General features: G+C 47.4%; 1 protein-coding gene across 4 annotated transcripts in view; it reads right to left on the bottom strand.

The window, feature by feature from the left end:
- ELP3 (elongator acetyltransferase complex subunit 3) overlaps positions 1–20,648 on the bottom strand; it is a 101,340-nt gene that overhangs the window by 31,828 nt on the left and 48,864 nt on the right. For all 4 annotated transcript variants that reach the window (XM_074582253.1, XM_074582254.1, XM_074582251.1 and 1 more), the window contains exons 10-11: positions 10,675–10,868; positions 3,344–3,434 (exon numbers count right to left, since the gene is read on the bottom strand). In XM_074582253.1, coding sequence (XP_074438354.1) covers positions 3,344–3,434; positions 10,675–10,868 — 285 coding nt within the window. The remainder of the gene's footprint in view (positions 1–3,343; positions 3,435–10,674; positions 10,869–20,648) is intronic.

Raw genomic sequence — 20,648 nt, 5'->3', positions numbered from 1 at the left:
ACCCTGTGCATTCACCTCTCAGCGGGTTGATCGTAAAGTCCAATGTTAAACTTAACCCAACATTTGTCAGTAAAGCGCAGCCACAATAGTTCTACCCAAAGCAGCTGAGTTGCAAATACTCATTTCATTCCACGAGGGAAGGAAGATAACCTCCAGCAACGGGCTAAAATTGCTCTAACAGCAACACCACCAACCTGCCCATGTATTTCCAAAAGCCAGACTTTTAGACAGGGAATGAATGTGTGAAAATCCAATTCACAGAGAGACTCAAGAGTACACAGAACAAGCACAGCTCTATCTCATGCCCTGGCCTCCTCTGAATACTTTTAAATTCCATTATCAACATAAAGTGACAATCTCCCAAATAGCATAAAAACACAGGCTGGAGAGCTGGGCCCATGCCAACCTCATGATCTTCAACCAGGCCAAGTGCAAGGTCCTGCACTTGGGTCAGGGCAATCCCCAGCACAAATCCAGGCTGGGGGCTGAAGGCATGGAGAGCAGCCCTGAGGAGAAGGACTTGGGGGTGTTGGTGGGTGAGAAGCTCCACAGGAGCCGGCACCGTGCGCTGGCAGCCCAGAACCCCCCCGCAGCCTGGGCTGCATCCCCAGCAGCGTGGGCAGCAGGGCGAGGGGGGGATTCTGCCCCTCTGCTGCGCTCGGGGGAGACCCCCCTGCAGTGCTGCCTCCAGCGCTGGGGCCTCGGCACAGGAGAGACACGGAGCTGTTGGAGCGGGGCCAGAGGAGGCCCCGGAGATGCTGGGAGGGCTGGAGCCCCTCTGCTGGGAGGACAGGCTGAGAGAGCTGGGGGGGTTCAGCCTGGAGAAGAGAAGGCTCCGCGGAGACCTTCCAGCCCCTGCCAGTCCCTCAAGGGGCTCCAGGAAAGCTGGGGAGGGACTCTGGAGCAGGGAGGGGAGCCGTGGGACGAGGGGGAAGGGTTTTACACTGGAAGAAGGAAGATTGAGATGAGATATTGGGAAGGAATTCTTTGGTGTGAGGGGGGTGAGCCCCTGGCCCAGGTTGCCCAGAGAAGCTGTGGCTGCCCCATCCCTGGAGGGGTTCAAGGCCAGGTTGGACGGGGCTTGGATTCCCGGTGGTGTCCCTGGGGGACTGGAGGTGGTGGGAGGTGTCCCTGCCCAGGGCAGGGGTTTGGAACTGGCTGATCTTTAAGGTCCCTTCCAACCCAAACCATTCTGTGATTCTCTGCTTTACAATTTCCTAGCTACACAAACAGCACAGAGGCAGAGAAAAAAGGTAGAGAAATAGGCAGAGAAAAATCTACTTTGCATTGAGAACCCCAGAACTGAGAAAGGACAACATATTCTGGGATGATGCTTTAAAATTCTGTGTCCCAACTGCATATCTCCACTTGCACTCAGTGGCCGGCAATCACAAAGGCCGGCATCTGGTCCCTCCAACAAGGCTCCTCAAGAATTTCTTTCCAACGACCGCAGACAGGAGCTGCAGTGTCGACAGGACTGATCCCCATCCCTCAAACGCACTCCTCCCCACGCCATTCCCCAAAGATGGAACTGCCAGAACTGGCTGATCTTTACTAGTGAGCCTGCAAATACATAAGATTCCTTCAAGTCCTTTCCTTGCCTTGGCCTTTCCCTCTCCTTTTCCAAGCAGAGAGACGAGAGCATAAAGCATATTTATAATTTTCTCCTATGACACAAGAAGAACACAACCGTACCTCACGTTTCAAGCTATATCGCAGCAGACTGTTTGGTTCCTCGTTCCACCAGCGGCAGTGTTTCTACCTCACTACAGTAAATTCTATAATCATCTGCACGGCAGAGATATTTACAGATTCGGTTCTTTTAAAAGAGATGACTGCCAGCCTGACAAGCCCTTTAACGGTTCAGCTCAGACCTGACGGCCGTGGATCAGCCATCCCTGCTTCTCCAGCTGCTCTCGATCAGGTTCAGATCAAACGGTGTGGTTTTAGTATCGAACCCAGGGAAGAGTTCACTAGTAGCCCTGAAGAGCTGGACTGAAAAGGCTTCACTGCGCCACGGAGGTTGTCTCCCCTGCCTGGTTTTGAAGTGAAAAGTCAGCAGGAGGGACGGAAGCTTCTGTGGCTGGCAAAGCTGCCTGCCAAATCCCAGCTCGCTACTGGAGAGAGACTGGGAGGAATGATTTAAGCAGAACATCCACGGCATCAGCTTAGGAGAGATTAAGTGGTAAGGAAAGCCCAGCTGGAAGGAAGACAGCCTGGAGTTTCTTTTCTGATCTTTGCACCGCAACGGGAAGATCCAAGTGCGACGGCAAAGGCAGTAAGGAGCTGGATGGAGCCTAGAGAACTATCCATGTTGAATACCAAAAAAATAGGTCAGCAGCACAAGCTGATGTGGGACTACAGGCACACATGCAGTAGCTGAAGACTTTACTATTGCTGGACGCTGTAATGCCTTAAAACCGCTTTAAAGAAAGGTGAGCTAGAAAGAGGGAGCGCTAAATCCCAACACGGACGCATGGAACAGTTGTGGTGAGGATCTGTCCCTGCCCAAACAGCAGGACACCGAAGCAATTAAAACCCTTTGGAATAGTCTCAAGGAGCATGGGGTTTGGGTGATGTTTTGCCTACGGAGAAACACCCCAAGAAAGGCAGAATTTGGGCATCATTTTACTGGCGGATTTGCAAGCTGTGGCTGATAACCGGGTTTCGGAGGGAGGTTCAGAGAGAGAGAGCGGTGTCAGCGCAGACCGTGGCAGGCACCGTGAATGACGACTGCTGCAGCGACCTTCCGAGGAAAATCAAGACTGGGTGGAGGTACCTCCTTCTGACTTCAAATACAAACGCAATTCCTCCCTCCCCCTCCTCCTCTCCACCCCCGCTCAGATTTTTATTTGACCTTAAAAATATCAAGAATATCAAGTCTCATTTGTTTGTGCTGAAATCTCTCTTGCAAGATTTCTCTGGCCTCAGACTAAGAGCTTCTCTTCCAATTGTCCAGTCAAATAAGTGCACGCGTGGGAAAAAGAAAGGAAGGAGAATTTCTAATAGCGTAAATTAAAAAGAAACCTTCCTGCCGTCTCTCTGATTTAATGGCTTCATTCCGCTAAAAAATGGAATATCACAAACTAGTTACCAAGTACCTTCAGGAACAGGGGGAAAGTGCTCAACTCAAAATCAGCCAAACAAAACCAGCTTTTCAGAAGTATCATCAAGGTGCTTTTTAGTCATTAACATTTATTTGAAAGACCTTCGCAGATTGTTTTAGTTCAGCAGCAAACCTGGCTTTTAGTGTCTTTTCTAGGCATTACTTTCCTCTCTGCTACTTTGTGTAAAGTCATCAAGCAGCTCTCTCTCCCTCAATACCAACCGACAAACGTTTTACCTGCGTCCCAAGATCTTTCATCCTGGCCAAGGCGAGCTCTCTCAGGTTCCCGTGCTCCACTCCAGAGCTGACGAGCGGCATTGGGATATCTCTGCATGTAAGAAGAAAAACAAAAACCTCAAACAACTGCATTAGCAGACCATACACCATAAAGTACGAGTAGGGTCACCTAGGCCAAGATCCCAAATAGCAGACCACAGAACTTATGGGAATTACCTTTGTTTCAAGTCTTTGGTTGAACATGAAATAACGCAGACAAAACACAACTAAAAGCAGGAGAAAAATGAGGGGAAAAAGCTACAGATTTTACTTCAGTAAAAAGGCTTTTACCATCTTGAGAAATAGGTTATAATTTTGCTCTCAGTTCTTTGCTTGGAAGTCTGGAAAAAAAGGGATCATCCAGCGGAGCCTGTGCCTCGCCCGGGACTCCAGGTCGGATGTTCTTCGTGGTATCTGTTGCTGGAGACCAGCAATTGGGAACCAGGCCGCCTCTTTCCGCAGCCTCCGAGGTGAATGTCCACCAGGGAAAACGCATCATAATCAGAACATTTTTATATTGGGACGCTAGCTGCTTAAAAGTGAAAAAGTTCTGTTCAGCAAAATGATTTGCGGCAAAGCCCGGCCAGAAAGTTCAGGGCCTTCCTATGGGAATGTAAATCATGAGTCTGCAAATGGCAGAACTCCTTCCCTCAGTTTTCCAAGGGAGCTATTACAATTAATTTTGAAGTAAGACCAGGTTTGGCTTCTCCACAGCCTTCCAGGGCAGTTTGTCCCGCTAGAGATTACGCAAGCCGGACACCATCCCTTAGGGAAAGGAGGATTTACACATCCAGATCAAGCTGAAAAAGAAACATGTGAGAACTTGAGCAACACCCACCTTCTATCTAATGCTGTACTATACCAATTTGGTGATTCCAAATGCTTCTCCCTCTCCCTGCTCAAACTCCATCCTGGCAGCCCTGATAACACACCACCCAAGTGTAATCCAACCCCCCCCAGATCTTCTAGAGGACTATACAAATATGAAAGACAACAGGTTGGTCTCAAAACAGCGCTCAAAGTTCCTTGGTGAGTATTCCTCCTTTTTCTTTATCTATGTGAGCATTCAAGAGAGTAAAGAACACAATATCACAAAAAAAACCCCATACAGAGAATGGAATGGTTCAGGGAATTGGTAATGTAATTAACTTAATCCATCTTGGTTCAGTAGCGATTGAAAGTCATCACCATCTAGCAGCTGTCTGATGACCTCTGTAAAATGTATTAATTGATCTACTCAGTTCCTTGAGGACTTGCATTCACACCATGGCCCCCATTAACAATGACTATTTTTGGCAGTAGCTGTATGAAAGATAAAAGGTCTTCAAGGGCCCCAAAGGCCTGATCCTTGCGCTGCTTCAGCCTTGTAGAAGGTCTGAGACACCGGCAAGAGGGGGCAAGAAACGGAGTTTTCCTTTACTGGTAAGAATGAAAACAAGGGCTTCAAGACTCCGATATTCTCCTCCCATTTCAGCATCGCCCTCCAATTTCGGTACAATATGCCCCAGCGTAACGGAGGTCCTGTGCTTTACTTTCCTCCCCTGTTTTCCCTGCTCCTCTTTCTATAAAGCCAAAGGGCGTACGAAAAATTCCTCGCCTCTTACACTCATGTGCCAAAAAAAAAAAATCGAGGGAAAATACAATTAGCTAACCAGTTCATTTATTCAGTGGATTTCTTTGAGTAAATAAGACACTGCAGAGCCAACACAACATACTTCAAAGAGCTTCAATTAGAGGAAATGAGCACTTCACATTGTGGCTAAAGGACACACTAGAGGAGAACGGCATTTTCGTCAGGGTATGTTAGATCTACAGTGATAATCTCACCAAACGCCTTTCTTCTAATTATGGAACAACTCCAAAAAGTCAGGCTGGATGTATTTTCCCTACAGGGACACAGATAAAACATCCTGACGTCTTCCAGTACCAGGTCTTTAGCTAAATCCACAGTCTGCTATGAAACAGTAAATGAAATACTGCAAATAAAAGACAGATTACAACACGCAGTAACTTGAGCCTCTCTCATCTGCCTACTAGGGAGCAAGCTAAATTAAAATATGAATGTGAAAAATAAGCTTTTAAGAAAAAGAAAGCACGAAATAGGTTTTCCATCCTCACTTCAGATTAGGGCAGAGCATTTAAATAAGTACCCTGCGTGCATCAGGAGTGCACACACTAACTGCCTATTTTGAGTAGCCACAAGACAGCATTGTACCAGCGATTTCAGGACTTGTTAAAATGCTAAACAAATTCAGGGATACGGGGGATTAAATCCTGACCTGATTAAAGTTAATGTGCAATTTGCCAGAAGCTTCAAAAGGGCCTGTTTAATCGATTTTTCAAACATTCTGCTTTAGGACACTCGTGAAGCAGTTGATTGAAGCACAGAGTGAAGGTCTAAAGACCTTGGGTCTGCTCTCAGCTCTGACTTACACGATCTCAGCTGAGTAAGATATTTTATTTCTTCATACCTCCAGCTCCCCATCAGTAGGGTGACAACAACATTAATACAAAACACCGAGATCCACGAAAGAAAAAGTCTCCAGGTGCGTGGCACTACTCCTGTCATTTCACACCTTCTCACGCACCAAAGCACCTCGGTGCTAATGAGGTTCACAAACACTGAGGATAAACACGGTATTAAGCATCTCTGACAGTGGCATAGAGTGCACCCTCAGCAAGTTTGCCGACGACACCAAGCTGTGTGGGGTGGCTGACACACTGGAGGGAAGGGATGCCATCCAGAGGGACCTGGACAGGCTGGAGAGGTGGGCCTATGTTGACCTCATGAAGTTCAACCAGGCCAAGTGCAAGGTCCTCCATCTGGGTCGGGGCAATCCCAAGCACCGATACAGGCTGGGCAGTGACTGGCTTGAGAGCAGCCCTGAAGAAAAGGACTTGGGGGTGCTGGTGGACGAGAGGCTCAACATGAACCACCAGTGTGCGCTGGCAGCCCAGAAATCCCCCACAGCCTGGGCTGCATCCCCAGCAGCGTGGCCAGCAGGTCGAGGGAGGTGATTCTCCCCCTCTACTCCACTCTCGTGAGACCCCACCTGGAGCACTGCGTCCAGTTCTGGAGCCCCTACTACAAGAGAGATACGGACGTGCCGGAACGTGTCCAGAGAAGGGCCACAAGGACGATCAGAGGGCTGGAGCACCTCTCCTATGGGGACACACTGAGAGAGTTGGGGTCGTTCAGTCTGGAGAAAAGAAGGCGCCGAGGAGACCTTCGAGTGGCCTACCAGTATCTTAAGGGGGCCTCCAAGAAAGCTGGGGAGGGACTTTTTAGGATGTTGGGTAACGGTAGGACTAGAGGGAATGGATTAAAACTAGAGATGGGTCGATTCAGACTGGACGTTAGGAAGAAGTTCTTCACCATGAGGGTAGGGAGACACTGGAACAGGTTGCCCAGAGAGGTGGTGGAAGCCCCATCCCTGGAAGTTTTTAAGGCCAGGCTGGACGGGGCTCTGAGCAACCTGGTCTGGTGGGAGGTGTCCCTGCCCATGGCAGGGGGGTTGGAACTAAATGATCTTTAAGGTCCCTTCCAACCCTAACGATTCTATGATTCTATGACAGTTACAACACACTCGGGAAGATATCTTCTCTTCCAACCAGACATTAGCAACAGCATCTCTTTTTTTTAAAAAAAAAAAAAAAACCAACAACATATTTAACTTGGTTTCCTGAAGCAGAAAGCCTTCTACAGCGTTTTGTCAGTGACACCTCTCCCATGCTCACCTGACTCATTAAACTGATTATTTTCAGCACGTGACGGACTACAAAAACTTCGGGTCCCTTATATTTCTGCAAAACCTGGTACTAGGGAACAGAGATCCCCAAAAATGGTCCTAATAAGGAGGGGCATTGATAGTTCAGTTTTTTTCTGGAAAACCTAAAGGCACATACCAAACGGCGAGTCCGTATGCAGAGAGCTCAGGATAAGCTGCCGTCTGGGGCACAAGCTGAATTTGAAAGGATTTTGGGAATAGAGCCTGAAATGCAAGACGTGAAGGATGGAGGACACGGGGCAGCAGATTGGAGGGAGACGGAAAGGGGCATCAACGAAAAAAGGGAAAAAAGTTGTTGTCCTCAGTGAAGCAGTGTTGGGAAGAGGCCACAAATGTTTTAAGAAATCTGGCTTTGTTCATTATTCTGTAACAGAGTCACACAATGGCCCTGAAAGCAATTTAGATGAAAGTAATAGCTTTTGGACTTTGCACTGGAGGTGTAAAAATCTGTAATCACCACGAACAAGTTTCACATCACATGAGCCGGTCAGTAAGAAAACAGCTATTCCACTGGAACGTAACAACTGACAACCGTGTGACAGCTGGATGGAGGCTGCTGCTGGTGACAGAATCATAGAATCACAGAACGGTTCGGGTTGGAAGGGACCTTAAAGGCCACCCAGTGCCACCCCCTGCCCTGGGCAGGGACACCTCCCACCAGCCCAGGTTGCTCCAAGCCCCGGCCAACCTGGCCTTGAACCCCTCCAGGGATGGGGCAGCCACAGCTTCTCTGGGCAACCTGGGCCAGGGGCTCACCCCCCTCACACCAAAGAATTTCTTCACAATATCTCATCCAAATCTCCCCTCTTTCAGTTTAAAACTGTTACCCCGTGTCCTATCATTACACTCCCTGATAAAGAGTCCCGCCCCGTCCTTCCTGTAGGCCCCCTTCAGGTACTGGAAGGCCCCTATAAGGTCTCCGCGGAGCCTTCTCTTCTCCAGGCTGAACCCCCCCAGCTCTCTCAGCCTGTCCTCCCAGCAGAGGGGCTCCAGCCCTCCCAGCATCTCCGGGGCCTCCTCTGGCCCCGCTCCAACAGCTCCGTGTCTCTCCTGTGCCGAGGCCCCAGCGCTGGAGGCAGCACTGCAGGGGGGTCTCCCCCGAGCGCAGCAGAGGGGTAGAATCCCCCCCTCGCCCTGCTGCCCACGCTGCTGGGGGTGCAGCCCAGGCTGCGGGGGGGTTCTGGGCTGCAAGTGCTCATTGCCTGCTCATGTTGAGCTTCTCGTCCACCAGCACCCCCAAGTCCTTCTCCTCAGGGCTGCTCTCCATCCATTCTCCGCCCAACCTGTATTTGTGCCTGGGATTGCCGTGACCCAGGTGCAGGACCTTGCACTTGGCCTGAAATCATAGTCAAGCTCAGGCAAATGAGCACACCAAGGAGAGACTTTTCCAGGCCCATGTTCCTTAGAAGGAGACCTGCTAGGCTACAAACTCAGGCTGTCCTCTAAGAATAACCCTCTTTGGTTTAGACAGCACCATGAATGAATGATTCATTGTGTCTAGAGTGGAATCGATGAGGAAGAAGATGTGCAGGGAGAAAAGGTAGGAGTTTGCCTTTAATAACGCTTCTACAAGTGATCAAAGTGTTCAAGACCAGGTTGGACGGGGATTGGAGCAACCTGACCTAGTGGGAGGTGTCCCTGCCCAGGGCAGGGGGTTGGAACCGGATGATCTTGAAGGTCCCTTCCAACCCAAACCATTCTGTGATTCTATGATTCTACGATGTGAAAAGTCTGGGGGGAATTTCTACTTGATAATGTCAAGGTGAAATTGCCCATAAGCCGTGGTTTGCCACCTTCACCAGCATTACATCCTTCTTCTCAGAGTTCAGCTACAGCCATCAGTTTCTCACAGTAACAAAGATCTGAAGAAAAGGTCTCCTGGTCACTGAAACGGCGTCTCGGTTACTACAGACTGATGGAGCACAATCACATTCAGAAACCTAATCAAGCTTCACCATACTCACGTTTAGCTTCTCTTCCTCTTTGGTAACTTCGGAAAGCTACTCCATAATCTCAGTCTTGACCAAAAATTCCCAGCTTCCTGCCTGGTTTTATGCAAGACTACTACTTATTTTCTTGTTTTCTGTCCAAATCAACGTTCCTATTTCTTAGAAGGTTATTTTCCTTCTCTCATTGATTTGCAGAGGTCATTTATGCCCACATCTATCCTTCAGGCAGAAGACTGACGCTCTTCTGCACATATTTCCACAGTTCATTTTCTTGAAGATGGGAATTATTCCAGACAAGGTCTTACCAAAGCCTTGTCTGGCTGCTGCATTAATACTTTCATCTCTAAGAAGAGTTTTCCTGAAAAAAAAATGCTTTTCACGGCTGCATCCACCAGACGCTAAGAACTTTTGCTCCTCGGCTATTTTCACATGGTGGTCTCATGGTCCACAGAAAAACTCCCTCTGAGTTTGACCTCCCTCAAACTTCCCTGAACTGCATCTCATCCCACCCTTACCACTCCAGCTTCACCACCACTAGGATCCTACTGGTGCATCCTCTCTCTGTCAACGATGCTTCCCAGCCCTGCAAGGTTTCCTCAGTGCCCTATAACTTTTTGTGTCGTCGTACATAAATACAATTTGGAGCAAGATCAGATTTTGAATGGACGTTTGAGAAACTCCACTAATAAACCTGAGTCCATACCTTTGGACTTTGTCAAAGCCACCTTGTGTTTCTTGCCTACAGCCACTTTCTTCTCTACCATGTTTCTCAGCCTATCTCTGCTCCATCATATTTCTGATAGGGCACAAAATCAAATGCCTTAGAGAAGCGCAGGCAGGTGATGTCTAATGCACAAGGCTTCCTCATTCTGCATGCTCTTGGAGAGCTAGGCATTGGCACCGTTTCCAGCTCGTGGAGCTGGAAGCCAACTGGGTATTGTCTGCACATGCAAAAATAGGCAAGTACGCTCTAGCCTCCCTTCCTAATATCAGTCAGAGGTAGGAGATAACAGAAGCAAATTAACCCAAGGAAGACCCCACACTGAAAATACAGTGCTAAACGGAAGTATTATCTATCGTCCTGGGAGGTGAGTGTTGGAAACAACGGCACGACCATGGTACATTTATGAAAACCCTGCAACACCCACGGGGAAAGAAAGGAAGTCTCTGTAGCCAAGAAAAATGACACACCTCGCAGCTCCTGCAATAAATATAGGAAACTTCACCCACAGTCAAGAGGCAATTATCCATCAATATCATTAAAGTCCTACGTATGCCACATCCTATGCTCTCGTCTGACTGGCAACGAAAGCGAGTCCTCCAGAAATCTTGAAGTTTCTGGGTGCATTAGAGAGGCAGTTCAATTTAAATAGCTTCTCGTTCTACTTGGCGTTTCCCATTATGAATAGAAAGGAAGCAGTTTTAAAAAATCTTTAGCGCATTAACAATTACGGCCGAAAAACAATAAAAGGTTGAGTCAGACCTTGCTGTAATTAAAGTAAGAATCCCTCCAAGTGCAGTAAATCAATATATAAGACCCACCACAGAAAATTACCTCTGAACACGGTACACACGTGTCCACGGTGGGACAAGGGCCAGGATTCTGGCCACCAGATCCACAAGAGTGCTGGGGGGGTAGCTCTTGTATCTTCCAGTCTTCCAGAGCTCGTAGAGACCAGTGCCTCGGATCACTAGTGTCGGATAGAGCTTCATGCCGTCTGGGCGAAAAGCAGGATTCTCAAAAAACTCCTGCAAAAACAGAACCAAAAAAAAAAAATGTGAGTCAGGGCAAAACAAACTACATTTCCTGGGGCTTCAGCGGTCTAGCAAAATGAATTTCAAGACAGATTTTGTAAAACACAATTGTAAGTACATTTTAAGAATTACTGGCTTACATTGAGTTGCCAGTATTTATGTGTTTACGACATTTTTTGAAATAAAAGAGCACGTTCTAGATTTAAAGAGAAGGCCACTAAAGAAAAAGAATCCATGTGAGAATGCTACGAATCAAATCTGTACATTACTTCTACCTTTCAGCATGAATTCAATAGATATCACACCATTTATTGTAACAGACTCTGCTCAGAATTAGAACAATAGAAATGAGTGTACTTATCTTCAATCTCAGCAGACCACATTTAGAGATTAATCAATGTGTCTGGGACACATCATTTGAATAGCAATGAAGAAAAACAGATTTATTCTACAATGATGTTCCGAACAATCCCGGCAAACGGGAGGACAAAACGTATCTCCTGCTAACTTCTATGACTAAATCCCAGCACAGAACTGCAAACTGAGCAGCACTAGCTCACATTACACAACAATCGCTTTGGTTTTTTTCGCAGATGAAATTTCAGTAGTGACAATTAAAATAAAATCACGTATTAAAAAAAAAAAAAACTAAAATCAACAACCAGGCAAGGCACTCCGAACAAAGCAACCGCTAAACTGACTTAAGTGATGACATGGCTCTCGTTATAAGAGAATCCACGGGCCAGATCTAATACTGGACCGGACTGTTGCACACTTGAAATCCACCACGTGATCCCTCTGCAGCATGGTATTCTCATAGTAATAAAAAAAGAAATAATGTAAGTTTGTTAAGCTGAGTTAATGGCATACTGTGGTCCCACCAGTTGCCACGCCAGCTTTGGGACTCACCACCATCACTCTGCTGAAGTGCTTCAACACATCCACGTGGCTCAGACCCACTCAGACATTTTGCTACGTTTCCAACCACTGCTGTGTGTTAAACCAGCTCCTGGAGCGCTCCAGTGAACCCCGATGTCGGAATAAAGTGCCATCAGCAGCCTGCTGGGAGCAGGACCTCCACCCTGGGCAGCACTAAGCGGTTTGCTGGCTCCCTCGGCTTCACAAACCCAGACTTCGACACAATAAAAAGCAGGAAATGGTTTGCTGCCAGCTTAAGCACACCAAAATCATAGAATCACAGAATGGTGATTGGAAGGGACCTTAAAGATCAGCCAGTGCCACCCCCTGCCCTGGGCAGGGACACCTCCCACCAGCCCAGGTTGCTCCAAGCCCCGGCCAACCTGGCCTTGAACCCCTCCAGGGATGGGGCAGCCACAGCTTCTCTGGGCAACCTGGGCCAGGGGCTCACCCCCCTCACACCAAAGAATTTCTTCCTAATAATCTCATCTAAATCTCCCGTCTTTGTTTAAAACCATTCCCCCTTGTCCTGTCACTCCAGTCACTGATCCAGAGTCCCTCCCCATCCCTCCTGTAGGCCCCCTTTAGGGACTAGAAGGCTGCTATAAGGTCTCCCCAGAGCCTTCTCTGCTTGGACTCAAAGGCACAGTAGATCCAGCACAAGGACGGGAAGAGACGAGCAAGGTCAGAGAAACGGCAGGACCACATCAGCCCAGGCCATTTCTGGCAGAATCCCTGCCTAAGCCTGGGGCCGGCCCCAGCGTCCTCTGCCCTGCGTGCCCACGCTCCTGTGCCACCCTCCCTACTCTGCCGCGACGGAGAAAAACGGGCCAGAGAGCTAATCCCACTGGAAAAAGTAACCAGTTTTTTTCTTTTCCAGGCAGACCAGCCTCCTGAGCCATTCACACGCATCCTCACAAACAGAGACAGGGACAACTGAGCTTAAGAGACAAAACAAGATCTGGACCGTGGATAACGCCCATGCTGCTGCTGGAAAATTAACTGTCAAATCCTGCATTCATGGTCTGATGAAGCTTCAGCCATCCCCGTCCCAGCAGCACTGCCAGCATAAGGAGCAGCACATCCTGCATGGCCCCATAAAGAAAAAAACAACACAATGGGGAGGTACCGCTTTTACATTTTGTGGTGTTGTTTTAACTCGGATCAACTCACTGACTCGAGTAACCTGCAGCTCTGCAAAACCGTTGTGCTGAGAGAACCCCGTCCAGGCACAGCCTCGTTGCCTTCACCTCGTCACAGAACTGCTAAATAATTTGGCTCACGCAGAAAGCGAGACCCACGTTCTCTAGCCTCAGCCTTCAGGAGGGATATCTAACTCATTTCTCCTCAAAGAGCATCCAAGACACAAGACCAACCATCCCAGAGGGGTAACACCCCTTGTATCCCATTAAGCTGTACAGTAAATGGTTTACAAAGAAGTTGGACAAAGGCAGATAAAGACAGATGACTCTGAACGCCGGTGTCTAGGTGGTCACTCTGAAGCGTGCATAGATGCAAGGTTGGTCTCCTCCTTTCTGCAGGTTTGTTTATGTGCTCTTTAAACACTCCTGTTCGTCATGAATTTCACATCACCACCACGAGATGAAAAAACGTACTTATCTTGCCAGCTCCCTGAAATAATAAAATCATCATCCTCACCTCTGAGGATTGGACATAAATGGCTTATTCAGAGGCTGGTTCGTGCTGCGGCTCCACAGGCAACAGATGTGATGGCTCCCTGCCCTGCCCATGCTTCCAGCCACGCCGCCCTGCTCCCAGTCTAGTGCCAGTGCCGATTCCTGATGGACCCTTGACCAGGATGACTCACCTCACTGATGTGAGAGAACCCAACATGCCTTTTGGGGAGAGCGCTTTTCTTTTGCTCCAGTGTTTCGGGGCGGTCTGTTGAACACCACTGGTGAATCGTAAAGCATCTCCAGTTGGAAGGGACCCATAAGGACCATCGAGTCCAATTCCCAGCAAGTAAGTAGGGTCAGAAGCAGGATCTGCCCCCACGTGTCAAGCAGGGAACCATTATGTCTGCTTAATGCATCTCTTGGAAGCGTGTGTCCTCCCTTCTGCCCCCACGGCTCAGTTTGACTTTACAGGTCAATACTGTCGCTGGCGGCTGTCAGAGAAGGTAGACATTGTAGTGACAGGGCGAAGGGGAATGGTTTTAAACTGAAAGAGGGGAGATTTAGATGAGATCTGAGGAAGAAATTCTTTGGTGTGAGGGGGGTGAGCCCCTGGCCCAGGTTGCCCAGAGAAGCTGTGGCTGCCCCATCCCTGGAGGGGTTCAAGGCCAGGTTGGCCGGGGCTTGGAGCAACCTGGGCTGGTGGGAGGTGTCCCTGCCCAGGGCAGGGCGTGGAACAAGATGATCTTGAAGGTCCCTTCCAACCCAAACCATTCTATGATTCTACGACCACTCTTACCACCTCTTCTGTGCTGGCCCTGGTGTGTGTCTGATGCTCAAGATGCAAAGAGGAGGGGAAAAAAAAATAAATCCCTGGACTCATTTTCAAAGCAGGCGGCTGAAGCAGGCGTGCAATCCAAAGTCATAGAGCACAGGAGGTAGCGTAGGGTCAGAAAAATAATTCCGAATCCTGTTGCCCTGGAACAACCCAAAAGGACGGACTTCCATCTTTTGTGGGTGGTTAGAGGCGCTCTAATGTAAAACAAAGCAACTGTGAAAGAAGGAATAAGGAAATCGCGTAAGCGGTGAGTGTTCTAATGAGAGGAGCTCTACGGCCAAGCGGCACTGAAGAAGAGAAAGACATTAAGGTAAGGAAGCAATGATGCTTCCCCAATGAGATATAGGAAGGTAAAGAAACCACTCCAGCAAGGAAAGAAAGGCTTCTAGTAAGGTTATGTATTAATATTCGCAACAATACTGAACCGAACACAAAAGCATGTATGATTCACCACTCAGAATATTTAAATATTCGCTGATTTACATTGCAGATTAAAGGCAGGCATCAACACAGCACTAAGGTTAACGCCACCCAGCAGTCAAAGGCAAGGTCAGAAGTACAGGTTTATAATCACAATGGGAATTTTGCCGCTTCGTACACGTGGCACATTTTACGTCAATATACGAAGCCAGCCGATAACGCTACTTCATACTTCAGCAATGCTGGCGTTAAAAAAAAACAACGTATTTTCATATTTATTTCTTCAACTATTTCTCAAAATCCTCCTCAAGTTTAATTATTTCAAAAGTAATTAATTTCAAACAACGTAACAAAGCGGTGTCTCCTTTTTTTCCAAACCCCTTTTTCCAGCAGTAAACTTTAAATAGCTTCTGTAAATCCCAATATTTAAAGGCTTAACCTTTTCCCATTTACAAACAGTTTTGATTAAGTCTCTCATGAAAACAAAGGAACTATAAAATGCTAACACATGCCAAGCTTTAGTAGGAATTGTAGCCTTTTCTTTTTTTAATTAGACACCTTAAAAGGTGTCTTTGACTGATAAAAACGTTCAGAACAGTTTCCTGCCAAAACAAATTCAATCCCTAAACCAACATTTGTTCCGGAGACCACCATCCATAGCGTCGCTGGAGTCAACAGGAGGCTTTCCATCAGCTCGAGCAACTCAATGGGGGCTTAAATCCACTTAAATGGCTTAAATCCAGTCTGCTAACGCGCCGTGAAGTTAAGAGGTTAAAGATGACCTAGAGAGAAAGGATCCTTACGTATTTCCAGTCTTTTTGAATCACCTGAGGATGCGGCATAGTGCTCTCGCGTGCATGAATATTCCAGAAGGAAGCACATGCAGCTTCAAAGCCACTAAACCAATTTTCTTTGTACTTGAAGTTTCCTCCCCTCCAGCTAAAGACCGTGAGCCAACTAGCATTTAACACGTCTCGTATAATAAAGATGGATGCTAGAGTAAAATTTTAAATTTGTGCATGTAGGCGACGGACGGGACGTGAGAGATTATTGTAGTGGTTTAATTGTAATTAAAAAAAAAGGTCAATTCCGATCAGCTGAAAATTAAAATGATCTGGAGGTCCATAAACACAGGCTTTTTCATACCCTAAAATAATGTTTCGCATAACCTTGCCCAATTTATGTGGCGTTAGAGAGAAGTTGAGTACTTTCTCACAGTAAATAATATAACGAGTAACCAGAGAATCCTGGAATTCACAATTTTTTTTGCTTCACCTGAGCTCCATTAAACATACTTTACTTGTAGGAACAGCTGCTCTGTGAACTACAAACAATGAATCTTAATAAGATCCCATCAACACACATTCAGTCTACAAGGTTATACAAGTTAGCCACTAACATGTTTTATGAGAACAGTAATTGATTTTAGTAGCATATGCCTTTGGTGTAGACGTTCCCTGTTATTAAAGCTAATGGCATCTATAGGATCCATTCATCCACCACCTCATAAACTCGGTGCCACTATCGGGGTCCAACGGGTGTAAAATTAGTCATTCAGATGCCAAGAAGCCACCGATTTTTCCATCAAGGCAGACGTACCAAAGCCCGTGATGGAATCCTTTTGTCCAACAACCCATCAATTGCTTTGAGTCTTAAAAATGGCATGACATCGTCATTACTGTCCGAGAAAACAGACATTAGCTGAAGCCCAAAAGTCAATGTAACGCTATGTGACTCAAACAAAGATCAGAATATAAGAGGAGACGGAACCAGGAGATGAAGTTCTGAACTCAAATATTTCACTTTCACGTGCATTTGCAATAACCTTTTTAAATAGAAACGCTGTTAGTCACCCTTGTATCTGTTCAGAGTTGCAACAGAAAGGTCAACTGACTTGGGCTCATAATGAGACCACGCAGCGGTTTGGTCCCATTTTCAAGTTCGGTGACACTAAAAGATCATACCTTGCAGTTTTAATCTGATTTTACTGACTGCTTTAAGTACAGAACAAATTAGAAACAAGTTTTGAAGACACCCAAAAGCTGCAGTTCTCCCCCTCACTCCAAATGGATAAAAAATAAGATATATATTTTATGGGATTGCACTTCATCTTTTTACAGACCAAAGACTCAGTTACCATCTTCAATCTTATCAGTTATAGGAGAAGTGCAGCAATTTTTTTAAAGTGATTTACTAAAATGTCAGGTTTTCTTAAAAATAAATGTCATAAAAACATATTTTTTAATGACTGTCACTAGAAATCAGGTGCCACTCAACCCGATTCTTGAATTGGTTCCTTTACTATAGTCCCTGCATTAAACAGATGATTAAATTCCTGTCCGACTACATTAAGATGAACATTATCGTAGCGCTCCATATTACAGCATCCCTTATCTCCATCAGCTGTATTATTTATAACTATGAATACTGGTAGCACTTGAAAGCTACTGCGTTGAATGACACTTCCAACTCTACAGGGAGCGAACAATCACTTAGTAGTTTAATTATATGCATTAACAGAAGCATGTGGCTCAAAAATGTGGCTCCGTTTTAACTTGAAATTTGCATTTTCCCCTCTTTCTTGTAAATGCCATTCTAATTAAAATGTAATGATAGGATCTGCGTTCACTGATACCGACAACGGCCTACTGACCGAGAAGCGTAGACTAAATTGCGCCTTTTTACTGCCTTCGGAGCAGCCTGGGAACACACACATCATCAAGCGCCAGTCGTCAACTGGGAAGTCAAATGCGGCGCCGACAGCAGGCGGAGAAGTGGTCATTTTAAAGTCACTAAACGTCAATATCTTCCAATTATGTGACCTGAGACTTCCTATTAGGTGACCAGAACATAGCAAGATACTACTTGGGAGCTGCGCTGAACACCATCTGTTTACAGACTCTGACTTGCGACAAACGAGAAGGTTTTAGATCTAGCTTATCGCTCAGTGGGATAACGATGAAAGAGAATGGTATTTACCATGATACATATTACACATGCGTATATGCAATCGTATACACGCTGGGTGCAAAACCAGGAGAGCCCACCTGAATGTGAACGCACTGCAGACCATCCAGGAACAATAAGGAAGAGCAGTGTCCTCTACGAAAGGGGAGCAAACTCTCCCGTATTTCACCTGCGGCAGCCTGGAGCTTGTTGTTGTGCTGACTGCGTGCACAGCCACTCTTTAGCTGACACTTATCTTAAATACACAGAATACAGGCTGGAGAGCTGGGCCCATGCCAACCTCATGAACTTCAACCAGGCCAAGTGCAGCGTCCTGCACCTGGGTCAGGGCAATCCCCAGCACAAATCCAGGCTGGGCGGAGAATGGATGGATGGAGAGCAGCCCTGAGGAGAAGGACTTGGGGGTGTTGCTGGGTGAGAAGCTCCACAGGAGCCGGCACCGTGCGCTGGCAGCCCAGAAACCCCCCCGCAGCCTGGGCTGCATCCCCAGCAGCGTGGGCAGCAGGGCGAGGGGGGGATTCTGCCCCTCTGCTGCGCTCGGGGGAGACCCCGCCTCGAGTACTGTGTCCAGCTCTGGAGTCCTCAGCGCAAGAAGGACACGGAGCTGTTGGAGCGGGGCCAGAGGAGGCCCCGGAGATGCTGGGAGGGCTGGAGCCCCTCTGCTGGGAGGACAGGCTGAGAGAGCTGGGGGGGTTCAGCCTGGAGAAGAGAAGGCTCCGCGGAGACCTTCCAGCCCCTGCCAGTCCCTCAAGGGGCTCCAGGAAAGCTGGGGAGGGACTCTGGAGCAGGGAGGGGAGCCATGGGACGAGGGGGAAGGGTTTTACACTGAAAGAGCGTGGATTTAGATGAGAACATTGTGAAGAAATTCTTTGGTGTGAGGGGGGTGAGCCCCTGGCCCAGGTTGCCTAGAGAAGCTGTGGCTGCCCCATCCCTGGAGGGGTTCAAGGCCAGGTTGGCCGGGGCTTGGAGCAACCTGGGCTGGTGGGAGGTGTCCCTGCCCAGGGCAGGGGGTGGCACTGGCTGGGCTTTAAGGTCCTTTCCAACCTAAAGTGTTCTCCATGAATTAAAATACAATTGGAACATTTTTCTAATATAACCTGGGGAATCCCCAAAGTTGCCTTGGGTTTATATAAATATGGTATATTGATACTACTCGAGCAATATATACCAGTGTTTCTGAGGTCCATCAGGTGTTACCTGTCCTCAATGAGCAACACTTCAGTAAATCCCATCACTGATGTCTGATACAAAGACAGCACAACAGGGCAACATTTTTAATTAGGCTCTTCTGAAACACGTATGTCACTCTATATGTGGTGTCATGAATCTCTATAAAACTGATTCAACGTTTAACGTACAGGAGAGATAAATCAAGTCATTTCTGCTTAATGCCTGCACTCATGACAAAGTCCCCTACAGATGGGACGACGGGGCAAAAAGTTTCTAAAGCAGATGATCCACATTTCCACCTCTCCTGAGAGCACCTGTAAAGCTCTCCTCCCTCTGCAATCGAGGGAGGAAAGACCATTTTTCAGTTAATTGTTATAAATTTCCTTCACTATTGACAACTACGGACTAAAATCCTTTTAATTCCTGTCACATTCAAGCTGTCAAATTTCACCATACAGTATACAAATATGATTACGGAAAATACCAAGACAAGAAAAGTGACACAAACCCTAACATTTCTGCCATAAGAAGGTCAGTTCTGTGACAATGACCAGTATCTATTTTTAGCCCATCTGCCGGCAAATTTTTTCAACGCAAGCATATATTAGCGTATAGAGGAAAAGCATATCAGGGACTAGCACGGTAATGCACGGGAGGTAAAACAGAAAAGTTTGTTTCGTATTAATTTTGCATATTCATTTGGCTAGTCCTTGAATTCCTAAATATTCAAAATATTGACGTTTATCAGTAGCACATCACCAAAGACCTTGATGGGTCTCACTGAACTATTACAATAGCACACATTAACAAAAACACATGGGTTTGGTTGTTACTTAACAGAATAATCTACACGCTTACTTTAGGATGTTCTGTAACGCCTCACATGTAGACTTGGAATGCCCAATAACCAAAGTGGATTTGCCTGCTAAAGTCCAGAGCGAAGAGGGAAAAGGACCTTGTGATTCACCCTTCAAGGTGCTGCTGTGTCTCCTCCCGTTCCCAACAGCCTCAAAGCCCCCAAATCCACATGCCAAAGGGAACTTTTCCAGAGCGTCTAACACAAGTGAGTCCTCACAATCTTCAGATTGTGAAGAAAAACTTCTTTGCTGTGAGGGTGGCAGAGCCCTGGCACAGGCTGCCCAGAGAGGTGGGGGAGTCTCCGTCTCTGGAGACATTCCAACCCCGCCTGGACGCGTTCCTGTGCCACCTGCTCTGGGTGACCCTGCTCTGGCCGGGGGTTGGACGGAATGAGGGCCCTGACAACCCCCACCATTCTGTGGTTTTCTATGCTTCAGCGAGAACCTTTATCACATCAAACCCAAGAATTAATTGCCTTTGGGGTGCAAAGCAACAATTGCGGTGGAGACAAACTAATTGACCAAGGGATTTAGGTCTGGAAAAAAGACGACTGAGGGGGGATCTTATCAACACTTGTAAATACTGAAAGGGTGGGTGTCAGGAGGATGGGGCCAGGCTCTTCTCAGTGGTGTCCGGGGACAGGACAAGGGGTAACAGGCACAAACTTGACCATGGGAAGTTCCACCTCAACATGAGGAGGAACTTCTTTGGTGTGAGGGTGGCAGAGCCCTGGCACAGGCTGCCCAGAGAGGTGGGGGAGTCTCCGTCTCTGGAGACATTCCAACCCCGCCTGGACGCGTTCCTGTGCCACCTGCTCTGGGTGACCCTGCTCTGGCAGGGGGTTGGACGGGATGATCTCCAGAGGCCCCTGCCAACCCCCGCCATTCTGTGATTCTGTGACAGGAGCATTTAGTCCACTGACATGAAGCTGTCCAGCGAGTTACCTACCAAGACCATGCACCTCAGCAT

This window comes from Larus michahellis, chromosome 3, assembly GCF_964199755.1.
Source record: "Larus michahellis chromosome 3, bLarMic1.1, whole genome shotgun sequence".
Classification (NCBI taxonomy): domain Eukaryota; kingdom Metazoa; phylum Chordata; class Aves; order Charadriiformes; family Laridae; genus Larus; species Larus michahellis.
The sequence above is the reverse complement of the archived record's forward strand: the minus strand, read 5'-3'. Positions and strand labels throughout refer to the sequence as shown.